The sequence below is a fragment of the Callorhinus ursinus genome, unplaced genomic scaffold (assembly GCF_003265705.2).
Source record: "Callorhinus ursinus isolate GAN/ISIS: 27379988/994484 unplaced genomic scaffold, GSC_fseal_2.0 scaffold4, whole genome shotgun sequence".
NCBI lineage: Eukaryota > Metazoa > Chordata > Mammalia > Carnivora > Otariidae > Callorhinus > Callorhinus ursinus.
This window is the reverse complement of record NW_027397066.1, coordinates 55,552,756-55,580,123: the sequence shown is the minus strand read 5'-3', so window position 1 is coordinate 55,580,123 and position 27,368 is coordinate 55,552,756. Positions and strand designations below refer to the sequence as shown.

General features: G+C 34.5%; 1 protein-coding gene and 1 long non-coding RNA gene across 2 annotated transcripts; both read right to left on the bottom strand.

Moving 5' to 3' along the window:
• Positions 1–3,819: 3,819 nt before the first annotated feature.
• Positions 3,820–15,728, bottom strand: LOC112835593 (alpha-S1-casein). The gene is made up of 13 exons (XM_073891256.1): positions 15,714–15,728; positions 14,158–14,178; positions 12,631–12,654; positions 11,806–11,829; positions 11,328–11,360; positions 10,479–10,502; positions 10,312–10,353; positions 9,413–9,454; positions 7,528–7,545; positions 7,019–7,060; positions 5,657–5,814; positions 5,041–5,082; positions 3,820–4,206 (listed from the first exon to the last, which is right to left on the bottom strand). Coding segments are annotated over exons 1-12 (444 nt in total). The 3' UTR covers positions 3,820–4,206; positions 5,041–5,081.
• Positions 15,729–16,509: 781 nt separating this feature from the next.
• On the bottom strand, positions 16,510–20,210 carry LOC141372467 (uncharacterized). The gene is made up of 3 exons (XR_012377728.1): positions 19,972–20,210; positions 17,969–18,053; positions 16,510–16,555 (listed from the first exon to the last, which is right to left on the bottom strand). It is a non-coding gene; the product is annotated as an uncharacterized lncRNA (long non-coding RNA).
• Between the last annotated feature and the right edge of the window lie 7,158 nt (positions 20,211–27,368).

Genomic DNA, 27,368 nt, shown 5'->3' with positions numbered 1-27,368 from the left:
TTTCTTATAACGACATTAATCTCACTCCTGAAGTTCCCACCCTCATGACCCAGTTGCCTTCAAAGACCCCACATCCAACTACCTTCACATTGGGGATAGGGGTTTCAACATATGAATGTAGGGGAAACACAAACATTCAATATATAATAATTAAAATAACATGAATTTACAGGCTTGTAGATCTCATGTGAAATTTAGGAAAGTGAGGTACCAATTATTAGGAAAAAATGAAATATATTGGAGGAAATGAAAGATTCAGAGCACCCCTAACTCCCAAATGCTCCTGAAACTCTCATTGTGCCTGTTTCATGATGAAATCATGATTTCTTTGTTTACTGTAGTTAATGGTTACCTTAATTTCCCACTTTTCCCTTTAACTTCAACCTTGAAATGGCTCAGTAATAAGAATAAAAAAATTAGAAAGTTGTTTCCTTAAAGCACAGTAGAGTACATAGACTAGTGTCTTAGGGGCTGGATGTGGGCAATAAAGAGAATGGGACTGTGCATTTTGTATTAAAAAAAAAAAGAAACTAGACTATATTAAAAATCAGGTAATTTTACACACCAATTCACATTTCTAGTTTCTCCTATGAGTCCCAATTCACATTTCCAGTTTCTCCTATGAGTCCTAATTTCTGGTAACACTTGATCCATGTATTATGCATGGCAACAAAAAATTGGAAGGAGTAGCAGAAGGAGAAGGCATATACTCTTCAGTTTACGATCAACATCATTTCCCCCCCATCATTTTCCCACTCATTCATGTTATCTGCTGGGTTCTAGAAGGTTTGTAACCATAATAAAAAGGGAAACATTCAAAAACTATCTGTAGATAGATATGTTTAATTCTAATAACCCACCACTTCCCCATGTCTACAAAGCATAGATGACTGTCCTTTAACATTTTCCATAAAGAATGGATTTTTATAAAAGTCTTTTTTCCCTAACTACAGTTGACTGAAAACTTTATTAGGAGGCACACAGTAATTAAATTGTATTTCTGACCTCAGGGAGGATGAAGAAGCCCAGTCACCTAAGTGATAGCAAGTAAACTCCTGAAGTAAGGCGATAATTAATATTTTTAGAGATTTAGTGGAGGAGGGGTGGTGGTGGTAGTTACTGCATGACAAATGGTCAAAACAGAGGTGACATCTGTGGGAACTAATCATTATATCCATAGGAAAAATTTAATGGCAATTTCATCAGGGTTATTTTTTATATATAAATATAAAAATATTTTGGTGAACAGAATTTCTCTGATAAAGAGACTTCCGGCTCAAGCTACCAACAGAGAATGAAGATCCACCCCAATTTCTGAATAAGAATTAATTTATGGATCTATAATTCTTGAATGTAGAAAAAAATCAAAGTTCTGTAGGAAGCATCCTCCTATAATATCATATTTCCAATCCTGATCCTTGTCTTTGATCTATGAGTTTTGGAGCATTTACATAAAGAAACAAACTAACTGATCTTCTTACAGACTCTAAGATCCGTTCTCTGTCTTACCACTCATTACCTGGAGAATGTCCTGATGATTTGTGGTTCATATTGGGATTTCTTTGAGTCAAGTAATAACTGATGTTACCCCCACAGTTTGCCTCCTTCCAAGCCTAGTCCAAATCATTAAGGTAAGTTCTCTGCTCAGAGTGGGAATAGATATACTGAGAAACTGGTTTAATCCCCATATTACCTCCCTGATATATGGAGTAAAAAGGTCAAAAATTACTGAATATAAACCATTCTTATGTCTCCTTCTGTAATAAAATAAAAATTTTGCTCCTCTGGGGAAAAAAGCAACTGTTAAAGACTAAAGGACATAAGGAAAGTGAATTGTATCATTATTCCATTTCCCATTTGGCTTTTTTTTTAAGAATTTATTTATTTATTTGACAGACAGAGAGAGATTGAGCACAAGCTGGGGGAGCGGCAGGCAGAGGGAGAGTAAGGCTCCCCACTGAGCAAGGAGTCTGATGTGGGACTCGATCCCAGGACTCTGGGATCATGACCTGAGCCGAAGGCAGATGCTTATAAGACTCAGCAACCCAGGCGTCCCCCCATTTAGCCTTTTCAACAGCTTCTTGGAAAGTAACAGTGGATTATTACAAGTTTAATGAGGTGGTGACAACTCATTTTTAAATTTTTGTTATTAATGTAACTAATGTTATGTTAGTTTCAGGTCAAAAACAGTGATTGGACAACTTTATTACATTATGTTATGCTCACAAGTAGAGCTACCACCTGTCACCATACAACACGATCACAATACCATTGACTGTATTCTCTGTGCTGCACCTTTGTCTCCTTGGATTTATTCATTCCATACCTGGAAGCCTGTATCTCCTACTCCCTTTCACCCATTTTGCCCATCCTTTCCACCCAGATTATAGGTGGTATTTTAAATATAGTGTCACATAAATCCCTGATCCTTGCATTTTTTTCTCCATCCTGCCTTTCAAACTTAAGAAAAAGAGGAAAACAATACCAGAAACAGTTTGCTTTCATCTTTCAGACAGAGGCTTACACCTCATGGCACAGTTTTAAGGACAAGTCTACTCTAGTCTTGCAGCACAGTTTAGACTGCAGGAAACATGACTATCTTATTCCATGGCTCACTGTGCATTCATTAAATTGATGACTTTATTTCTTTTTAAAAAAATATTTATTTATTTATTTGAGAGAGATTGTGAGAGTAGTGGGGAGGGGCAGAGGGAGGGAATCTTCAAGCAGACTCCCTGCTGAGCACAGAGCCTGATGTGGGACTCGATCTCACCATTTCTACTCCTGACCTGAGTGGAAACCAAGAGTCAGATGCTCAACCAACTGAGCTACCCAGGCACCGCTTGATGACCTTATTTCTATAGGATTCATAACACAAGAAATATCAAGTATCCTTGAGGGCTTGGGAAGTGATATGATGACAGAAACTGGTAGATAAATTTTATGAAGACACAGGGGAAAGCACTCTCCATTAATTTCTTGCAGGTCCAGGAGTCTGAGTATGTGACAAACCTTCTCTAGATTAAAAAAGAAAAAGAAGTTGTTTTACCATGTACTTCTTGACACTGAGAGAAGGTGGAAGACCCAATGCTAAGTGGCTTTCTCTTCATTTTCAAGACAAAAATTTCATGTTTGGGTGTTATGCATATATAATATATATTATAGGTAGGATGCAGAGCAGTTGATGGCTTAGGCCATACTACAGGAAGCCTTCTCACATATGTTATCACCTGGTAGATACGGTGGTTCTTAAAGGGTCATGGCATGTTCGGTTGGTTGGGAATCTGGAATATACCCTAAAAAGTACATCACACCTGGGGCTTTTAGGATGTCAGAACAAGTAAGGATTGTCATTTTGAGAAAGAGCTCCTCCTTGGGCTCTGGAGGATACTGAAGAGCCCACCCCAGCTACTGGGTGACTGTGTGTGCTGAGGTGACTCTTTAAATGGTTATGACCTAGTCTACCTACCTATAAACTCAGTTATAATCAGGTGGGTTGGGCCCAAATAGGTCCTGATGGCATTAATAAATTGTATAACCGGCTCATTCAAATTCCCAGTGCACTCACGAATGCCACAGAGACGTGGGATGTCCTCATGGGAAATAGTCCGTAAACAACTGACTTCAAATGAATGATCTTGAACCACGTTTATAATTTGCCAGCATCAGTCAAAAGTGACATTTTAACTTTGTTTCATTAAAATGTGATTGAACGTATCATAATAAATTTGGTGAAAACAAAATGTTATATACACACTCTTAAAAGGATTGTGTAAATGCTGGTGAATGGAATAATGACAGAAAATATGGACTGTGCTTTAAAATTGTAATTTATTGGAAAAAAAGGAAAAAAATCTCAGTCACTGCACACAATTATAGGGAATGATGGTACTTACAGAAGAAGCCATTCAAAGACTTTTTACACAAAATTTCCATAATAGAAACTTAGTAAAGACTTCAATACCCTCTGTTTCAGTGACCTTCATACTGGCATGATACAACTGGAATTTAGACAATAAACTGTTAGGAAAATTTAGCTTAAGGAAAATAATGATAATTCTATGTAATATACAGTAGAGAACTGAAAAAGAAACATTGTCCTCAATTTGGGATTGTCCTATTCTAAAATAACAGTCGAAGCCTTTGGATAGGATGGTTTTACATGGTAGATGGGAGAAATTTAGAGAATGGAATTTTCAGTCACATCTGTAAATAGAAAAGGAAATATGTGGTTAGCTATACTACATATTTAGAGTTGAAGAGACACTTTTATGATATGCATATTTTAATTGTCATTTTCTCTTCATTTTAAAATAAAGTTCACAATGTTATTTGTGTTTTCCTGTTACTGACAAATATATCCATTGCTCCTAATTTTTAAGTTTTGAAAATTCTTTTACTAGGTAGTATTTTCCTTTGCAGTAATATAAAAGATATGGCAAGGCAATTAGAAGAAAAAGCTTTCATATGGGTCAGAGTTTTATCATTTTCTTTAGTTTGATCTGTTGAAAAGGAAGTTCCCACTATTGTGAAGGGAAACACACATACATGCACACATGCACACACAGCTAAAAGCTCCAATATAGAAGATGAAGGTAATTTTAAAAAAATCTATTGATGTATCAGTCTGTTTGCCTGTTGAGAGATAATCATTTGGTTTCATTATGTGACTTGCTAAGGATTTCTACTGCAGTGATCACAAAGAACAGGGTACAACTGTTGGGTTCACCTGCGTCTCAAAGTCACATCTTCATAGAAAATTAATAACATCCATACTCCTATACTTGTATAGGAATTTCAATATGATAAATTATATTAGATAAAATTAGATAATTTTTAAGTTGCTGTTTAAGTCTAGTATGACCAGGAAACAAAAATTTGCAAATTTCTAAGCCAATGTGATTATTTAACTTCTAATGTGTTCACAAGTAGCTAGACATCAGCAAAAAGAAAAAGAATTATAGCCTACAATCATATCTTTGTACTTTGTCTTCAAATGGAAATGGGATTAATGGTTAGACAGGTAATTTCCAAACTTACCAACAGCCATAATTGTGGAGTTCCTGGGAATTCTTAATTTTTCTGAAAGAACAAAAATTGTTAAAATTATGTGATCAAGGTAGTCAGCAATAAAACGTTATTAGCTCAAAAAATGGCTGCTACTCATTTTCTGTGTCTATTTTCCCAACACTATACTTTGCAAAGATGACTATATTTAATCACCTTCAGAGTTAAGAAAAATAAACATCGTTATATTATTTTAAGTGGATACCAAAATCTGTGTTCTATCCTTATGTATATCATGGGTATAACCAAAAGAAAGGCATTCAAAGATTAATAAAGGTGCAAGGAGAATAAAATTGGGTTCTATATCAGAATTCTTTATATTTTTAATTTGGAGAAAAACCTTTTTTTCTACCCTCATCAAGAATGAGTTTCACTTACAGAATAGATAGCACTGCTCCACATGATCTATTGGGTTAACATTAGCCATAGATGCCACAGAAAATATTATCAATTTTCCATTTCATTATGAAGCACTAAACACTGATTTGCCATGTTGATTCTACATCTGTTTCTATGGCATGTTCTGTAAGTGATTTTCTTTTATGTCTTTTGGTAGAACATCAATATGCAGTAATTTAAATGAACTTACCACCACTCTGGCACAACATCAACGTTTTCAATGTTCTCAGAGACAATGGGTTTAGTGATGTCGTAGGATGGTGGATAAGCAATAAACTGCATGATTTGTGGAAGATAATACCAAGCAGCAAAGGGATAAGCATCAAGTTTGTAGAATTGTTGGAAAGGCTAGAAGGAAAGACCATTGAAAAGCAACAATGTATGAACAATTGCTGTTTTGAATCTCTGAAAATGAATCATTTCATTCATTTCTGACATGGCTATTAACAACACAAGAGATGATTGTGAGCTCTCTGGGAAGAAAAAGAATCAAAGTTACTTTCGAAATCTGAACGAAGCTTCAAAGTTGGAAGAAGCAACCTGTTTGAAATACTTTTCATTTTAGAGATTTGGGAAGCAACGCTGATTTTGCCAATCATAATAACTGGAGTCAATTTCTTCTGAGACATATGGGACATCCTCAACAATCTTTATAAGAGTCACTAAATAGCAAGTAGTAGTTGGAGGGCTCCACGGCTGGTATGGAATTAACCTGACTGTTCACAGGAATCAGAACTGTTATGGCAACAAATAGGTCATAGTATCTGCTTATTGCCTTAAAAATGAAATCAGAATCCCTAGGAACCCTGAGGAATCAATGGAATTTAGGGCAGGGGAAAAACTGGCATCTGTTAGGTATTACTGACAATCTCATTTCACAGATGAGAAAACAAGATCAGAGAGTATTTTGGCAGAGACATTCAGTATCTCTCCAGATGGTTTCTTCAGAAGAAAAGTGTGTCAACCAGTTTGAGAGTTTGAGATTCTTAAATATAAACTGAATTTTATTTTGTTTTATTTATTTTATTTTATTTTTAAAGATTCCACTGATTTATTTGAGAGAGAGAGCATTAGAAGGGGGAGAGGGAGAAGCAGGCCCCCCACTGAGCAGGGAGCCCGATGTGGGGCTCAATCCCAGGACTCCGGGATCATGACCCGAGCCAAAGGCAGACACTCAACTGACTGAGCCACCCAGGTGGCCCTAAACTGAATTTTAGAAACAGATCATGGACATAAAGCTATAAAATTAAGAAATATGTTAGAAGAGAAATTAATGTAACCATGGAGATTAACACTTCATAGTCCTTATGACTATAAATACATTGTTCCCATCAGCTGAGACACAGACTGGCACAGCTCCCATTCCAAAGAATAGTGAGAAGTAGTTCTAATCTCTCAGATCAATTAATATAAATTATCACTGAAGTTGGGAGTGAGAAATAACTGCTGGAGAAGAAAACAATCACTTCCAAAGTATGAGGCTTTTTAAAAACAAACATATTTAAATTTGACAGTATATTAATCCTGTGTAATTTATTAAACAAAATATTACCAGTTGGAGGAGGTTGTTTTCATTCATTCTGCGAAGTTGTTGCTGTATAAAAGGAAATAAAGTACATTCTGAATTACTTAGACATCTGGTACAACACATTCATTTTACAATGTACCAAGAACATAGCATCATCTGTGAAATTTAGGGTAAACTGTATTCTATGCCAGAATTATCAAGAAGTAGCAAAACACTTTTTATTTTTCAACGTCAGAAAAAATATTCAAGTAAGGCTAGGATTACTATAGTTTGGAAAAATAATTTGTAAGGTTCATATACTGGGAGAAAATAACCTACCAATTTTCTAAGACTACGTTTTTTCTGTTCATGGCTACTTATTAATCATTTATTTAAATTTGATCTTTGGTAAATTTTTAAATATTATCAGGTATGGTTAGTAGAACAACTTCTCTCTCGAGATATATTTCTTTTAAAAAAGAGAAGCACATATTATAAAAACATAACACATGAAGGAAATATAAAAGTATTCTAGATTTAATAAATAATCTTACCTGGTCATGGATAGCTTCCTAAGGAAGAGAAAACGTTTTATTTTAGTATATTGAGTTTATTCATTTATGAATAACAAACATTTACTAAGTACTTTCATTCATTCAGGGATGAATATGCTAAGCACTGACGATACAACCATGAAATACGATGAATCCCATTAGCAAGACCAGGATAGTAATAATAGTTGTGAAAGGTTACCGCTTAGCCATATCATAGCTAAAATAGTAAAATATATCATTCCAGTAATTTCTTAGATCAGTAATGGTGAATTCCAGTGGGGTACTGATATATTTAAATTTATTTGGACTTTATTTTAAACACAAGCAACTTGGACACCGATATAAGATTAACAATTGAGGTCCAAATTTAATTCATTATTGGCTTTCCTCTGCCTACATTCATAACAGAAGAAAATGAAAAAGGTAATTTTGCTAAACTAGGATAGGGCTTTTCCCCTAAAGTCCTAATTAAGTTGATTTGTTGTAACTAAAAGTAAGGTGTTTTTTTTTTCTCCCAAGTGAATGACTTTTTAATAATCAAAAGGATCAAAACTAAATGGTGTGCTGATTGATATGTTTTTGATCTATTCATACACTCAGCATAAAGAGTTTAAGGCATTATAGTTCAAATGCACATCTTGATTAAAAAAAAACCTTCATAATGTTTTCAAAAGTTCATGAGCACAGCAAATTTTATAAAGACTGAGAAGTTGGTGCAGGAGGAGAAGGAATGAACATTTTATTGGACTTGCTACAAGCCAGACTCAGGGCTAGCTGAGTAGGTGATTGCTAATTCAATATTCAGAATAACACCAGGAAGCGAGAATAACTATATTTCCATTTCACACACATAAGGAAACAAGTCCAGAGACAATTAAGTTCAACTTGACCATCCTTTCTTTTTTTTTTTGCATTTTTTAAATTTTTTATTGTTATGTTAATCACCATACATTACATCATTAGTTTTTGATGTAGTGTTCCATGATTCATTGTTTGTGCATAACACCCAGTGCTCTACGCAGAACGTGCCCTCTTTAATACCCATCACCAGGCTAACCCATCCCCCCACCCCCCTCCCCTCTAGAACCCTCAGTTTGTTTTTCAGAGTCCATCGTCTCTCATGGTTCGTCTCCCCCTCCAACTTACTCCCCTTCATTCTTCCCCTCCTGCTATCTTCTTCTTTTTTTTCTTAACATATGTTGTATTATTTGTTTCAGAAGTACAGATCTGTGATTCATCAGTCTTACACAATTCACAGCGCTCACCATAGCACATACCCTCCCCAGTGTCTATCACCCAGCCACCCCATCCCTCCCACCCCCCACCACTCCAGCAACCCTCAGTTTGTTTCCTGAGATTAAGAATTCCTCATATCAGTGAGTTGACCATCCTTTCTTAGAGAGCTTTGACAAAAACAATTTGAATGTTTAGGACTTCCGATTCCTCCTACAGAGTCTATACTGTTTCCTTAAATGGAAAGTTTATTTGGCACATTCTGTGCTCTCATGAGCAGGAATATTTATATAGAGTTCCCAACCAGGACTGGCCTTCGGAAAATAAACACATGATTAAGTCCTGAATATAATGCATCATCACAGAGAATATAAAAGGATTCGTAATGGAATTTAGTCAAAGTAAGTTTCGCCGTGGTTACTAATTATGGATAGGATAGACAAAATTAGTCTGGGCATAAATAGAAAAAAATGGTTTTGACAGTAAATATATAGGCGATCATATGAATAGTTTTTCAATTATTATCAACTACCAAGGCTAGAATAATTTCTTGAGGAAAATGAATACATCTTTTGAAGTGAACCCAACTTAAAATTTAATGTAATTTCATTCTGCAGAATATGATTTTGTATTATAATAAATAAAATATTACCAGCTGTTGTTTGTTGTATTTGCTCAGTTTACGAAGCTGTTCCTATTCAAAAGAAAAAATATTCTCAGTTGCTTGGATACCATTCAGTACAACCCCATCATTTTCAAGTAATGAAGCTAGAATCCTACGATGCTTTTCCCAGAAGTAAAGAATGAGGAACTATTAATCCTATTTCAGTGTTATTTCTACCGCAAATAATTTGGACTAAATCAATTATTTCCTTTTAAAACATTAGAAAAACTACTTTCTTAACTTATTTTAAACTTAAAATAAGTTAAAGTACAGTTACATATAAGTGAGTATTCAGGCAATTTTACTTATAAAGTATCTTGTGTCAGAATTACTAACAAAATTAAAAATGATTTTTGCTTTCTGACCAAAGATTTAACCTTGGTCAAATGAAATAAAAATATTAGATGAACTGGGGAAAAAATGATGATGTTTCTGATATTAGCCACATTTATTTATCATTTACTTTACACTCTGGATTGTATTAACTGCTCTCACATCATTTAATATTTATTATTGTCATTTTAGAATTTAGATTTTAGACTTACAGGAGATAAGCAGACTGTCCAACATCACATGCTGGGAAAAGGTAAAACTTAGGGGCAAATTCAAGTCTGGCCAAATCTACAGACTGTCATTTAAATACTAGGCTATTCAGATCCAAGACAGACTATACAACACAAATATTCAACTGAAAGTGTGAATTAAATACCAGGGATAAAAAAGTTGTTAGTGTTATTTTCATAGAGGAATCAGCCAATATCTAGAGTCCATCAGACATACTTGCTATGGGTTAAATTTTAGCAGATAACAAGGAGAAATAATTTATCAATATAACATTCTTATTCCTTGGTACATTTGCCTTTGATAAGCTTTTAATGAAATTTTACCAGGTAGTGTTGGTAGAGTGTGTCTTCTCTTGGAATTTGCTTCTGCTAAACAAACAAACAAACAATATATATATATATTATATATATGTAATATATATAATTTGTTTAAGTAAATTGTGACGCATCTTGGATAATTGTATATTTTAAATTTAACAAACATATCTCACCTCAGTGTTATTGGGAACAACTTCCTTCAAAAAAATAGAAATAGGCACACTTTTAATTTTATGACTTATTAGTTTATATTTAAGGTAAGAATACTAATTAAGGTAGAATACTAATACTAATTAAAAATAAATAAAATACTATTACTAAATAACTGTGGTTAACTGATTTTAGCCACAAATTCCTGCATAACTGAGAGAAGGTGAATAATTTGAGATACATGTTATGTCAATAATTCCTTTTTTCTTCTCTGTGCTTTCACCAGGGAGGTTATTCAGAATGTTGAAGGTGGATATAAAATATTCACCTTTACTGAATTCACAGAAACTCCACATAATTGGGTTTGTTTTATTTTGCAATTTGGGCGAAAGTCTCCCGAAGTTAACAGCAGGACCTCAACACCTTCTATGCCTGCAATTTTTTTTTCTTTGGGATACCAAGAGGCAAAGATTTGTGATTAATTAACCTAGAATTGGTTGATTTCTACACAGGATATAACATGTTTACATAATTGATTTAGAAGCATAATCATTATTATAATTTTTAATGACAAGATTGAGTTCTACCAAAATCTGGTAGGGCAAAATAACTAGAAAAAAATGTTTGGACACCACAGATGGCCAGATATGATTGTTTGCCCAAAAACAATTCTGTAATTTTGTCTCTGACAAATAATTTCTTTCTTAAGTCTGCTGGGCTAATAGTCCCATGTGTTAAAATTAGAATCAAGCCATATACATAGCACCTTGTACAATGAGACCTTATAAAATAGGTAACCTTTCTGGTACAACAAGCTTTCATAAATGTTTCCTGACTAATTGGGATATTGAATTAACATCAAAATCATTTACCTCACTTGATGAACTGCTGCTAGATTGCTTTTGCTAAGAAAAAGAAAACCAGTGTTACTGATCATGCGACTTTTACAATTGGAAGGAAACTAGTTGTACATTTTCATCCTGGGTTGCTAACTATTGGTTTCAGGTTTGAGAAAAGCAGGTTAAAAAACTTCAGGACCAATATAATGTATTTTTTTGAGTGTCAATTTTATTTAAAATATATGGAGGGAAGAGGGTAATAACTTACCCAATAACTTAAATGTTTTGTTATTAAAATAAGCACAGGTATATGGTGGAGTATGATGCAAAGTGGATTTTTCTGATAAAAATAAAGTTGAATTGTACATTCTTGGATATAATAGTACTGTTTACTAAACTGAGAAGTTTAATCTTGCTCACTTTGAGAAGATAGTTTTGCTAACATAAAGCCGACAGCAAATACTGCGTATGATATATAAGGGCGGTGTTTATAAAAATAAAGGTGTCTTACCTCAGGGTATTCCACGGCCTGTCCCTTAGGAAAAGAGAAAAGAATTAATTTTATGTTTCATGATAAATATTCAAATGTAAAATAACAATTACCAAATAGTTTTAAAACAAAGGATCGTTCCTCAGTTGATTTATTCTTAGTATTGTGTCAAGAAAAGATAATCATTTGGGTATGAAGGATAGGAGATATATTTATTTTATAAATTTTGAGCACCTGTGTGTTCTCTTAATACTAAATCTATTAAAAATCTAGTAGACAATCCAGATTTTAAAAATCATGTTTAAATAAAGTGAATAATCAATTGTGACTATGTAAAACATTTTTGGAACAGATATATTGTTTTATGTAATAGCCTGAATGAAGCATTTCTTCAGCTTTGGCAACAAGTACAAATAATTGACCAGTCCTTAGTGCATCCACACATGCACACATTCCTTCCTTCTTTCCTTCTTTCCTTCCTTCATCCATCCATTCATTCATACTAATATTTTGTTGCCTCATAGCTATAAAACAATAAAATCAGTATTCTTTAGAATTCTCCGCAAAATTCATTAGTTATTTTGAATGTCTGACTAAAAATTCAAGGAAACTACAAATGCCATGGAAAAACTATTTTTTTTTCCTGAATTAAGACAATTTTCCTATTGCAAGACTACATTTTTTTTTGCCATACTATTTAAAGAAAGTTTTTGGTACTTTAGTACATCATTCTGTTTTTCTCTCAGACGTTCTCTCTGCTGGAATCAATAAAATCAATAGCTTATAAAATCTATTTTTGAAAGGACAAACTTTTAAAATAATTTAAATATCATTGGTGTTCCTTACCTGGCTCAGTTCACTGAAGTAAGCCTGAGGGATAAAAAAGAAAAGAGAAACAACATTCATGCACAGGGACATAAATGAATGAACATCTATAAGAAAATGTACCTTGCATTGTGCTGCTGCAACTTAAAAAATAAATATGTTTTTTATGAATGTACTAATATTTCTTGCTATATCACTTCTAACATTAGTTTCTCTTTGCTAAGCTTTCTTTGCCTAAGCTGTATGTAAATATGCACTTAAATAACAAAAAAAAATTTGTCCCACTACATTTTATTGTTATCTTTCATCTTGTTTTAGTCATAGTTCTGAGTTCTCTTGATCTCATCTGTCTGGTTCAATAAGCCTATTTCCATAAAAAAGCAATAAAGAAGTGGACAGCACAACACTTGCTCCTCTTGGTTAACTTGACAGTGTATCTTGTGGAGATTTCCTTACCTCTCTTATCTCTCTTGATGTAGGCTACAAAAAAAGAAAGAAAAAAGAAAGAGAGAGATGGGGGCGGGGAAGAAGGAAAGAAAGAAAAAAAAAAAAAAGAAAGAAAAAAAGAAAGAAAAAAAAAAAAAAAGAAAAAAAGAAAGAGAGAAAGAGAGAAAGAAGAAAAGGAAAGAAAGAAAGAAGGAAAGAAAAATTATGTTAAAAATCACTCAAGCAAAGTTGGGTTGCCTATCAAACTTTTAAAATAGTGGTCTTGAAGTAAAATTTCTATTTATGTTTTATTTGACAATTAAGTCACAAAACTATAGAAAACACAATACATAAAATGGTATTATTTAGAGATAGAGAGTGTTCCGTCAGAATGTGTATGGAAATTATGTGTCCTGACTAGGTTATGCAAAGGAAAGCATGAGTGTTTGCACAGAGGCAAATGCACAGGTACAGATTAAAATTTAAAACAGCTCTTTAATATTTGAATATATGGTTTTAATATTCTTTGTGGGTGCCTGGGTGACTGAATGAAGGGAAGATTTGATCAAGCCAAGTGAAAAAATACATTTATAAACCAAAATTAAAGTAAATGTCCCCGAAAAACGTGTTTGTCTTTTAAGAAGAATAAAAGGATAATACTCACCAGGGCAAACCTGGGAAACTGTCTTTCTCTGAGAACTTCCTGTAGAATTAAATTGTAAATGATGAAAAAAAAAAAAAGGAAAACATACCCAAAAGGAGCATGTTTGTCCATTTGAATGCAAGTTATCAATTTTAATTAGGTAAACCAACATATTTCTTAGGTAGAAGAAAAGATAATTAGTTTTGGTTTTATGATCTAATTTTTTAAAACTAAAGAGACACCCTATTGGGATTCCTTTTTGACCAGGCCTAAAGATTTAGTAAGTCTATGCTTAACAAAATGTTAAAGGAGGAATTAAATAAGGATTTAATCAAAACAGAGTTTTGAGAGAGTAAAGTAGCTGAGTACGTGGAAACATTTGAAGATGAATAAAAACTGGAGTGAAGAAGACATTCACCATTCATCACAGCTAACAAAAATTGTTGGGGGCTGGAAGGAGGGTAGAGCAAGAACCTTACCTCTCCGCTGTCTGGTTCATTCTGCAAAGAATAAAAAAAGTCAATAAAAAGGTATTATTCAATCAGTGGACACAGTGAAGGATCAATGGCTCTTTCAGAAACATGTGGTAGAGGTATCTAATTCAAGATCTGGTGTGCAAAATGAAATTAAATTATAAATCACATGTTAGAGTGCAAGCAGAAGAGAAGGAAGCAAGAATACATTAAAATAAATCATGTTAACATATTCTGTTTAATTATTTCTCTTGAATTAGGTTTTTATTAACCACAAATTTTTATCTAAGTCCATGTGCCCCCTTCTCTAACAAAGTTTGTGAAAACAAATCAAAATTTGTCAGCACATGAACTGAAGTTATTGTGTCTCAGTGAATGTGAAACTGTTTTATAGAGAAGAGAGGAACAGGTCTAGCGTCAATGTGTTATCAATACATCATCACTTAAATTCCATATTTGGAGGGAGTTCTTGGAACATAGACTAGAATACTCACTTGAATGAGTTCTGGGTGTCTAAGAGGAAGTTTCTGTGAAAAATAATAGAGAATTGTAAAACAAAACAAAAAAAAGCAATCAAAATACAATAATAATAATACCACAATACACATATACTATGAATTTAAACATTGCCATTTAAGAAAGGTTCATATTTTAATAGCTAAATTTATCTGAAACCAAGTTTCCCTGGGAACAAAAAGGAAAAAAAAGGAACCATAATTTTTATTAACAAATACCAAAGCAAAATAGTTTAATTATTTTTGCCATTTTCTTAGAATATGGCAGAAAATTGAGAAAACTATGTAAAAAGACTAAAAAAAATTCTTAGTTTAAATTAATCCAAGGTGATAAATAAGCTACTTAGTTTTCTGAACTATTTATATTACTTGAGAGCTCTAAAGGTGATTTTAAACCATTAGAAATTTGTGGAGTAAAATGTATGCTTTCCTAATTAAATGTTTGTCTGGCTATTATTTTTATCATCAACTACATTATATAAAAATTTTTCTCAATCTGCACTCTGACTCTGGGGACAAGACTTAGGTTGATTAAATGATAGCATTAAACAATATGATGTTTTCTTTGGAATAGGGGGTAGAATCTGCTTTCTGAGGAAACTTAATTCATTTCATTTGTAAAAGGACAAGAGAAGAACTACTCCAATGACACATTTCTGAGGACTTGGATCTTTTTTCCTAACTTTAAGTCAGAGACCTCTTTCTATTGGTGCTTAGAGTGTAACATAAACAAAATTCTACTGGGTAAGAAGTTCAGTTACTGGTGATTCCTCATTATCCTAATGGGGATTTAGAGAGTAAGAGTCTCATCAATAAAATCATGTGTCAGCACTTCAGAAACTTTTGCTTCTGTATTTGATAGTTACAATGTCCAAATACCCCAGATCATTATTTTATGAGTTATTTTCTCATCAGGCAATCCTTATTTATTCCTCTCTCCTTCATTAGCTCCACATCACAAGGGAACAGAATAACACGTTGCTTCATGTAACTAACAGAATAGCTTTTTTTAAAAATTATTTTTGAGAAGAAAGGTCTTTTCATTACATTATCTAGTTTCATTGTCTACGGTGACCACAATAACTTGACTTTTGAATCAGCAGAATCAGCCTCATTTTTTATATATTGGGAAAAAATTGGTTGACACAGGCTGTCTCAAATGAGGGTTGACTTTGTTTCCAAAAGTAAAGACACTGGAACATGTGTCTTTTTTTTTTAAATACTAAGAGGTTTTTTTTTTTAAGATTTTATTTATTTATTTGAGAGAGAGAGAGAGAGAGAGAGAGAGAGAGAGAGAATGAGAGATAGAAAGCATGAGAGGGAAGAGGGTCAGAGGGAGAAGCAGACTCCCCGCCGAGCAGGGAGCCCGATGTGGGACTCGATCCCGGGACTCCAGGATCATGACCTGAGCTGAAGGCAGTGGCTTAACCAACTGAGCCACCCAGGCACCCTGGAACATGTGTCTTTATGTTATATTTGGTAAGGAAAACTGAGACCTATTATATGTCTACAACTATGCTAATTCTGTGATGACCCAAGGAAAGAGCCTAATTCTATTCTTTGCTCTTATTTAGTATCTTATGAATACGTTCTTTTTTTTTAACTTTTCATTTTTAATTTTTTTATTGAGTAGTGCTTATATTTCACATCAGACATTTTGTTTAGAGTTAAGGCTTGTGAAGCATTACCACAGTTTTAATACCAAGCCTTTAATTAGAGATCATCCCATGCTTTAAGATCATTATTCTCTATATTTTGTGTTTGATAAGATATCAGGTCATTTCTAACAAGAATCTACAGGCTTCTAAATTCTCTACTATACTCACAGGCCTGGCAAGAGCAACAGCCACAAGGCAGGTAAGGATGAGAAACCTCATGGTTGTCAAGGCCTATATAAGAGAAATAAAAAAGGAGTTAGATCTTCTAATAAAATGAAAAATAAATCCTTGATTTTCCAACAAAGGAAAATTTGTGCTAAAATATATTCATTTGAGAAGTGGTATTTTAATTAACATGATTTTTTAAATTTTGCTGTTCAGTATAAATTTAGTTTCTGATTCCAGTTATCTTGTTCAGTGCTTATTTTAAGAAATACCAATTTGTTACCAATATTTTTATCCACTAACATTCTAAAACAAAACATTTGGTTCTTGAATATGGTAATATGGTTTTGTCAGAGGAATAGAGAATAATGAATATTTAAATACAATTTTAAAAAACCCAAACTTTTCCCTCTAGATCATCAGATTTGCTAGGAGGGTAATAAATTGAAGTCCAGTAAGAGCTAACATTTAATTTTATCTGAAAATTTTGGAAAATGTCTTCCTCCTTTAAATCTATTTCAGAGCATCCTGCTCTTTCAGAATCTTCAGGAGAAATGATATCAGTGCATTATGTAGAAACTATTAACCTCCATCAGTTATATTTTTAAAAGAATCTAGCTATCACTTCATGTTTTGCTACACTGATACATCCATGATATGACTGTATGAAGATGATTGGACAGAATCATAAGATACAGATGTCTTGTTATGTTTGATTTCCAGAGATCCATCAAATTGCAATAATCTATAACTACTGATACTTAAATGTGGTAGGAGAATGGTTTACAGAGAAATTTTTTAAATAAATGATGTTATACATGCAATTTGTTTATGCCTCATTCAACAAACTAATACTGACATTTTTTATATATACTGCTTCGGTTTACAAACTGTATAATCTAAACATATTAGTAAAGAAGGTATATTTATAAACCCAAAATGAATTTACTATCTTTATCCATTTGCATCATTTCAAATATCCATATTAAACCATCTTTACAAAAAGTAGTCTTTTACATCTATCATTGACACACCTTTATAGAATTAATTTTGTTAGCCAAATGATATGAAGTAAAACTGGCTTTGAAACACTGTACCAGAAATGGTCTCTGTTACAGTAATTAAAAAGACCAGAAATTATTTTGCGTAATGAGTTTCCATGGAATTGGGCAAAATAATTCAAACTACCTTCCTACAAGTCTCTACTGAAATTATGCATCTGCTTTTTCAATATATAAGGTGTTAGTTACTAAGTCATCAAAAATGATTTGGTCTTTATACTATATTAATTTTTCACCTAAAGATCTGAGATGGATGGTGACGAAATTTGCAAATGTATCTCTAAGCTACCAGTATATCATAAGAAGGTATCAGTGTTTGCAAACACATAGAAAAGTTACAAATGCATCTTAATGAAGAATGAAAGAAAGATTAGACAATGTGAAATCATAGTAATTTTGCCAAATGTAAAGACAATACCTTGAATCCAAGACTGGGAAGAAAAAGTAACTTTGGTTGATGATCAAGGTGATGGCAGATGTCTTTGTTCCACAGCTATTTAAACCTAGTGATTAGTAAAATGCTAATTTTGTGGTTTCAGTTCAACCAATAGTTTTATTTAAATTCTAAGAATTCTCTCAAATAGGAAATTAATTTTCAGTCTAATTTCTCTCCCCAGAAATTCTGAGGAGAGTTTCCAACAAAGGAGTGATTCAGACTATGATAACAGATTATACAGGAAATAGAATAATAGTATTCAAAATTAAAATACAAACATTTCTAGATTTATGGTTATGATAGGAACATGATTTTATGTTAAAAGGATAATTGGAAAGACCAATATGGCAATAAAATTCTCTTTTTTATCTTTTGAAAAATCCAGTACCTATAAAGAAAACTCTTGGGACAAATTAAGGCCTTCAAAATTTTTCCATTTTTATCAACATACTAGATCATGAGAAGAATTCATTATTTATTTCATCTTTTAAAACTCAATTTGTAACATATTATCTATTTTAATTATTCACTTTATGGGGTAACCTACACTGTATGTGCTCAGATCTTTTTTTCCAAAAAAGAAATAAAATTATCCTATAAATTTTGGTGGCATTTTAAGTACATCGCATAATTTTTTGCTTGCCTTGTTTTGGGAGTACTAGTTGTGATAGCATTCAGTAATTGAGTTATTATATTGTTTAATTAAAAGTAATAATTATTCAAGAATTAAATTTTTAATGTTGCAAAAAGTAAACCATATCTGTGATTTCTCCATCCTTTGAAGTAAATAAAAGGAAAAAAAATGAAAGTCCCTCTCTCTAATCCCTAATTCTACTCCTAGAATGAACTGGCATCATATATTTTATTTATTTTTTTTTAAAGATTTTATTTATTTATTTGAGAGAGAGAGAATGAGAGATAGCACGAGAGGGAAGAGGGTCAGAGGGAGAAGCAGACTCCCCGCCGAGCAGGGAGCCCGATGTGGGACTCGATCCCGGAACTCCAGGATCATGACCTGAGCCGAAGGCAGTCGCTTAACCGACTGAGCCACCCAGGCGCCCTGGCATCATATATTTTAGAAAAAATATTATATGATGAAGAAAATATCCATACATAGAGAGGGTTTTTAAAATTTATTACAGTTGATTATCAGTGTGTTTTTACCAGAAATGAATCATACTATATATTTTAAAAATTAAAAAAATAAACTATAATGATATTTACAGCCTAGTCACAGTCGTAAGACAGGAAAATTATTCTGAGTTAAAAGAAATACCAGAGTGGTTCAGTCTATCAACAACAGCAATCAGAGGAGGCTGTGGTTTTCCATGCTAAAGCTCTCTTGACATAGTATCTCCCTTGCTGACTACATCAGATCAATTTTAACAACTTACTAGTGTTTTCTTTTTCTTTTTTTTTTAAGGTTTTATTTATTTATTCTTCAGCGCGAGAGAGGGTGCACAAGCAGGGGGAGCTGCAGCCAGAGAGACTTCCCGCTGAGCAAGGAGCCCGATGCGGGGCTCTATCTCAAGACCTCAGGATCATGACCTGAGTTGAAGGCAGCCACTTAACCGACTAAGCCACCCAGGCGCCCCTTACTAGTGTTTTCTTTTTCTTTTTTTTTTTTACATCGTTAGTTTTTAATGTAGTGTTCCATGATTCATTGTTTGTGCATAATACCCAGTGCTCCATGCAGAACGTGCCCTTTTTAATACCCATCACCAGGCTAACCCATCCCCCCACCCTACTAGCATTTTCCATTTACAAGCATACCTTGGAAATATTACAGGTTGGGTTCCAGACCACAGCAATAAAGTGAATATTGTAATAAAGCGAGTCAAATACACTTTTGGTTTTCCAGCACATATAGATAGCAGTTATGTTTACATGGTGCTGTTGTCTGTTAAGTGTGTAATAGCATTATGTTTAAAAACCAGTGTATATATCTTAATTTAAAAAATACTTAATTGCTAAAAAACACTAACCATCATTAGACCTTTCAGCGAGTCATCATCCTTTGGCTGGTGGAAGAGGGTCTTGCCTTAATATTGTTGGCTGCTGACAGATCAAGGTGGTTGTTACCAACAGTTCGAGTGGCTATAGCAGTCTTGCCACATCGGTTGACACTTCCTTTCACATAGGATTTTTCTGTCATGTGCAATGCTGTTTGATAGCATTTTATCCACAGTAGGACTTCTTTCAAAATTGGAGTCAATCCTCTCAAACCCCGTTGCCACCTTATCACCTAAGTTTATTAATATTCTAAACCCTTTGTTGTCACTTCAACAGTCTTCACAGTATCTTCACCATGAGCAGATCCCATCTCAAGAAACCACTCTCTTTGTTCATCCATTAGAAGCAATTCTTCATCTGTTTAAATTTTATCATGAGATTGCAATAATTCAAATATAGTAATAAGGGAAAAGTTTCAATTATTGTGAGAATTACCAAAATGTAACACAGAGACACGAAGCGAACAAATGCTGTTAGAAAAATGGTGCTGATGGACTTGCTTGACTCGGGGTTGCCACAAATCTTCAATTTGTAAAAAATGCAATATCCACAAAATGAGGTATGCCTGTACTCTGATTCATTCAAGGGAGTGACGACAAGCATCCTCAGCTGCATTATAATGCCATATTTTTGTCTTTTCTCAGTAGTGTATCCAGAATGATTGACTAATTTATGCCTTACTCAGTATCACACTATAAAAAAATCTACTATGATTTATAAAAAGCTACTGTATCTTCATTTGTTTATTTATTTTTATTCATTTATTTATTCATGGAGGTGAAGAAACTGGGCAAGATACTGGTGATAGAAAAGTTGAGCAAGAAAAAATCACTGGCCTAGTAAAATGGTGGGTAATTAACACACAAAAAGCAAATAATTTTATTATTTTTGATAGTCCAAAAATAGAGATTTGAACAGGACCTGCAGAGTACCTATGAACAGTTCTGTCTGGAGGCCATACTTTTTGGAGATATTTGATAGTACTAAGTTTTGTCGTCAAAAGGAAACAATCAGACTTTTAGAACTATCTAAAACTCTGCATCATTAGGCAAGGCACCTCTCTGTGAATTTGTGTATCTACCATGGGACTTCTCATGAACTCAAAATCCAAAGTTTTCTATCTATAATCCCTAATGGTTAAGGATTTATCTCCACATTGTCTGAATTAGGTATTGAAAATAGTTAATTAGGTTGTAATTTTTAATAAAACATTTTATCATTGTAGAATATAACTGTTTACTGTAATTTGAGAAAATATGGTTTCATGTGTTCATTGTAGATTTGTACAATGCCAAGTCCTGCAAAATTTTAGCCTAAATTCACTTGCTTTTATTGATATTTTTCATTTGCTTTATCAGTTAAATTTGATCAGTTCCAGCCATTAAAATAAAGCTCAGATTTGAAACACATATTTGGACCATTTATAGTCGGATGGGCCTTTGCCCTATGAGTAAAGAAAAAATGAGATTATTACCTGAATATCAATCTTCTTTTTTAAGAGAGTCACATGTAAGGTGAACATATAATTGATCATTCAACAGTGAACATTCATAATAATGAAATGTTCTGCTCTTAGTAATTATAATAGAAAAACAGACATAAACTAGGACAATTTTAGGCACGCCACTCTAGTAATATCATGCAATTGGTTTTGAACTTCCAGGAGTCCCTAAACAAATGAAAGTGGAAATAGGTTAGTTAAGGGACAACTAAATAGAAAGCTTTCTTGTTTTCCAGTTTTTCAATATTGGAAACATTTTTTCTTTCTTAAATTCATACTTATTAGGAAAACTAATTAGCACAAAAATGAAAAGAAATATCATAGCAATAGACATAGATTTTGAAAACTTACTAAGTGGTAAATTTTACTATGCGAGGTTATGTATATTGTTGCAGCATGGTCTGGTCCAGACTCACACCTCCTTTGGACGACTCACTTGTATGAGACAGTCAATAATTCAGAACATAAAGTTCGAAAATTAGTCTGTCACAATTCTCTCAGGAACATTTGGCTTTATGGCCGGTGAGTCTTCTAGGAAAGTGTCCTTTAACTATGTGACAAAGAGCTAACCTTCCAGAAGGAAATCTACCGAGAAATGTGAAAGATACTTTTGTTTTTCTCTGGAAATCCACACGTCACTTGGAACCTACCAGAAGATTCACAATGGATGCTTAGTAACTGCTCTCAGGTATTGTATGAACAGAACCTTGGCACCCAGAAATAAAATGTTATTTTCAGGAAGTTGTTGTCTAGTATGAATATATGATATCACTGGAAATATGGAAACTGTGTTTACTTTTGTGTTTGTATTTAGAAAAAATTCCTTTTAAATTCTTCAGGGGCCTGTAAATAGGTCTCTGGAGATCTAAAATAAAACACACAATCTGAGTAAAGTGGTATAAGTGGTGGTTGCAAGGCAAGGGTTTGGGGTCAGATTGTAAGTTTAAATCTTGGCTCTCATTAACCTGCTGTTATCCGGGGAAAATCACTGTGCCTCAGTGTTCTCGTCTGTTCAATAACACCCACGTCTTACGTGAGAGAAAAAAATGAGATTACACACTTCGAAGTGTGCAGTACTGGAAACAAGGGGCTCATTTAAGATTATCCATTATTAGACCATGATTTTTTAAAGGCCTCAACTAATTATTTTGTGCCCAAATTATATTCCTACCTCATAGATTTGTAAACTTTTGAGAATTTATGAATTACATTTTTATATTTGTATGTGCATAGAAAACGTGTAGAAAGGTAAAGACAAAATTTCTAATAGTGACCACAACTAAAGAATGTTTGGGATGGGATATGAGAAAGGAGTAGAAAAGAGAGCTTAGAATTTTTATTAATGAAATTCTGTCCTATTTGATATTTTCACAGAACAGTGAATTAGAAGGTGCTTCTCAAATTTTAATGTGCTTATGAATCGCTAAGGTATCGTGTTAAATTTCAGATTCATGCTTGGTAGGTCTGAGGTGTGTATTCTTAACTGAGATCCTGCATTCTTAACAAGTTTTCGGGTGATGTCATTGCTGGTGATCTATGGGACACACTTTGAGTAGCAAGCAGCTAGGAGGTTTGAAAATGTAATGTATAGTCTCCTCCTTTAAACTTGCCAACAGTGAAAGTTTGCATATAAAGTTTGCATACTTGACAGCATGGTAAAATTGTAAAAACATGTAACATACACAGCAAAAACAGATGTTAAAAAATGCTGAATCATATTTCCATGAGATTGTTTACCTTCATAACACTGTCTAGAATAAAGCATTTTTCTTACCCAACCCTAGATTCTTTTTGTAGGTAGGATGTTCTATTAGTAAGTTTGTCTATGTAATACTAATACTACCACCTGCTTGCCACCTCCAGCCAAAATTCATTCATTTTGCCACTAAGGAGGCTTTTACTTACTCAAGACGTCTGGGGAAATTGAGCTAAAATTTAACTAAATGCTACCTACTAAGTTCTTTCTAAAAGACCTGAAATTTGTTGTGTAAAGAGAGTTTTGCCTATCAGAAATATATCTTCCTCTGACTTGACAGAACATAGCTTTCATTACTAATATGCTTTTCTGGGTCTAATCATTAGATGTCCTTGTTTAACAATATTATAGACATCTAATGGCTTTGACAGACTGTATTACCTACCAGAACCAACTGTAGTTGCCCGGACAGAATAATAAGCTATCCACCAATAGAATGGGATATATTTATTTATTAATTTATATGGCTCTTAACAATGCTTAAAGTCTTACAGTTACTATTCTATTTGCCCCTCACAAGAACCATGCAATGTAGGGAAAGCATGATAAGGAAACCAAACCTTTCCTACATTAAGTAAACTGATTTCCACACAAGGTCATGCATCAGCTAATGAGTAAATGGTGGCTCAGATCTTCCAACACACAAGCCTGTGTTCTTACCACTCAACAGGAGCACTTGATGTATACAAGGTTTTGTATCTTTAGATAGGAGATAGAGGAAGTAAAATCCCAGCAAGAGAAGAATGCCTAACACGCATGTAAGATGAACTGATTTAAGGGCGCCTGGGTGGCTCAGTTGGTTAAGCGACTGCCTTCAGCTCAGGTCATGATCCTGGAGTCCCAGGATCGAGTCCCGCATCGGGCTCCCTGCTCAGCGGGGAGTCTGCTTCTCCCTCTGACCCTCTTCCCTCTCGTGCTCTCTATCTCTCATTCTCTCTCTCTCAAATAAATAAATAAAATCTTTAAAAAAAAAAGGATGAACTGATTTAAGCCATCAGAGGATAGTGTGAGAGGAAGGGGGAACTAGCAGAATAAAAAATGTCACAGTGTTGCTGAAGACAAACCTCACACTACTTCTGGAGAAGTCGGCCGACTGTCAGATATGCAATTTCCTAACTCCAGCATTATCCAACCACATTCTTCTGATCCTATTTCCTTTTAGTAACTATACCTTTATCAGTATTAATGTTTCTTCATTGATTAGCTAGCTACTGGTAGCTAGTAAGAATGTTTGTCACTCATATGGAAGTACAGAAGTGCCTAAAAGTAAAAATTAGAGTGGAGAGGAAAATTTTAGAATTGAAAAATTTTAAAGATAAAGAAGTTCTTGCTAATGGCAATAAGAGGCTAACTGGTGAAGTGAGGTGAAGGTCTTTTTTTTTTATCATTTATTACTGAAATATAGTTGACATACGATGTTATATTAGTTTCAGGTGTACAACATAGTGTTTTGACGCGTCTATACCCTTCTCAAGCTCACCATGATAAGTATAGTCACCATCTGTCACTGAACAACATTATCACGATATTATTGACTACATTCCCTATGCTGTACTTTTCATCTCCATCACTTTACTTTATAACTAGAAGTTTGTACCTCTTAACCCCCTTCATCTCTTTCACCCATCCCTCCGCTCCCCTCCCTTCTGGCAACCACCAGTTTGTTCTCTGTACGTTAAGAGTCTGTTTGGTTTTTGTTTGTTCTTTTGTTTTTTAGATTCCACATATAAGTGAAGTCATAAGGTCTTTGTCTTTCTCTGTCTGACTTCTTTCCAGGAGAAGGTCTTTTAAGTCAAAGAGGTCAGGAGGTGGATTAAACTCTTTGTGTGGCCACTCATACAGCCCAGGATCATGACAGTTTCAAGAGGGAACGAATAGGAAACCTCAACAAGGATAGCACCAGGGAGCCCGACGGACAGTAGATGGCAGCAGTGAGACAAGGAAGAGTTTGAACTGCAGAGTCGGAGACTTCAAGGTCAGGAGGCCCCTGGTATACAGTCAGTGCGGACGGTCCTCAGGAAGCGGACGTGGTTGTGGGATGACAATTCCTTCTCCTCTTTCGGGCCTCCAGATAGAGGCGGCAATAGGGGAGGGGCACCTTCTCCGACTTGAGAGAGTTATAGGGTATTTTTATCTGGGAGGATTCAGGTTCAAATTTCTGTCTTGGAAGTAAAGGAGATGACAGAGTTTCTAGGAATATTAACTGAATTTTTGTAGACACAGTGCAAGGGACCATGAGGAGGCTGTGGAGCTGGAGTATTTGAAAAGAGGGATAGCTCTGAGGTAAGTAAGGAGGAGCAGAGAGCAGGCGGCGGCGTTTTAACACGGCCGGTGATTAAGTTACAGCCATGAAGGGTGTACCAGCGTGGAGAAGATTTCACAGAGGCATGTGGAAAGTCGTAAAAACTTAGAAAGTAGTAGTTATTTTAGTTATTTATTTAGATTTTAGATGGCTGATACAATAAAGGAAGTACAACAGAAGTCCAGAAGAGAGACTGGGATGAGGTGGTCAAAAATTTAAAACGACTACTAATATCTGGGTGAGATTTGGAAAGTTGAGGAGTGAGAGAAGCTGACGGATGAGGGTGGTGCTAATGACACGTGGATGGGGGAATTAAAACTAAAACAATTCTGTTGGGGAAACAAACTTATAAATTATTAAATTTTTTGTATTGAAAAGTGCTATAGTTGTTGAGGAATACAAGAACTTTGAAGGCACAAAAGAGGATGTGTTCTGTTGGACTTGAAAAGATCAAGAAGGGAGTCTTGGAAGATGAGTAGAGGTGTGTCAGCTGAGGAGGTGAGGGAAGAGGGGAGGCAGGAAGGTGCGTTAATAGCCATGGTTGGAAGTGACTGCGCCCACCTCAAGCAGGACACCAAAGACTGCGCAGTACCAACAGGAATTTGGACTTGATATTGAGAACCAGAATCTCTCCTTCTTAAGAGGAAGGCAGAAGCCTGAAAGGCTGGCACTCTCTCCCCGGGCCTGGTGGTGAAGCTCTGCAGTGTTCTTCACCTTTGCCCAGCCCTTCCCACCCCAGCTCTTTCCAGGATGTCATTAGCTTCCTCTTGTTTCAGATCAGGATGGTCATTGATTGTCCCAGCCCGAGTACCTCCGGGGCCTTCCTCTTCCTCTGCCTGCAAGCTCTCTGAGAAGGGTAGAGGAGTTCAGTCCTGCCCTGGTCCAACAAATCACATGCCAGGTTTCTGGCCTTCAGGCTCTCTCTTTCCCAAGCACTTTTCTGAGATGACAAGGAAGGACATTCCTAACCCTGTACTGTTGGTTATAGAGTCAGTCTTCTTTTTTTTTAATTTAATTTTATTATATTATGTTAACCACCATACATTACATCATTAGTTTTTGATGTAGTGTTCCATGATTCATTGTTTGCGTATAACACCCAGTGCTCCATTCAATATGTGTCCTCTTTAATACCCATCACCAGGCTAACCCATCCCCCCACCCCCCTCCCCTCTAGAACCCTCAGTTTGTTTCTCAGAGTCCATAGTCTCTTATGGTTCGTCTCCCCCTCCAATTTCTCCCCTTCATTTTTCCCTTCCTACTATCTTCTTCTTCTTCTTTTTTTTTTTTAACATGTAATGTATTTGTCTCAGAGGTACAGGTCTGTGATTCATCAGTCTTACACAATTCACAGCGTAGAGCCAGTCTTCTAATGCAAGCAGATTCTTCCAACAGTAATACAACCTGACATTTGTTGAGCACTTTTAATAAGCCAGGCACTCAGGCACTGTGTTAGCACTTTTTTTTTAATGTTTTTAAGTTTTTATTTAAATTCCAGTTAGTTAATGTACAGTGTGTGTTAGCACTTTTTAAAAAGATTTGCTCATTATGAAGATTTTTCACATGACAATCCAAGGAAGTGAATATTATTTTTATTTCAATTTTAGAGATGGAGAAACTAGGCTTACAATAGTTACACAACTTTCTTGGGCTAAGACAAAAATGGCTAATCTGGCTTGAACCAGGCTATTTTATTCCAAAGTGTTCCCTCTTAAGCACTGCGCTTTATTATTAAAAATTAACCCCCAAAAGTCTTTCTGTGCTCTAGATACGAATCCAACAAATGACCTTATCATATTCTATGTTTTAT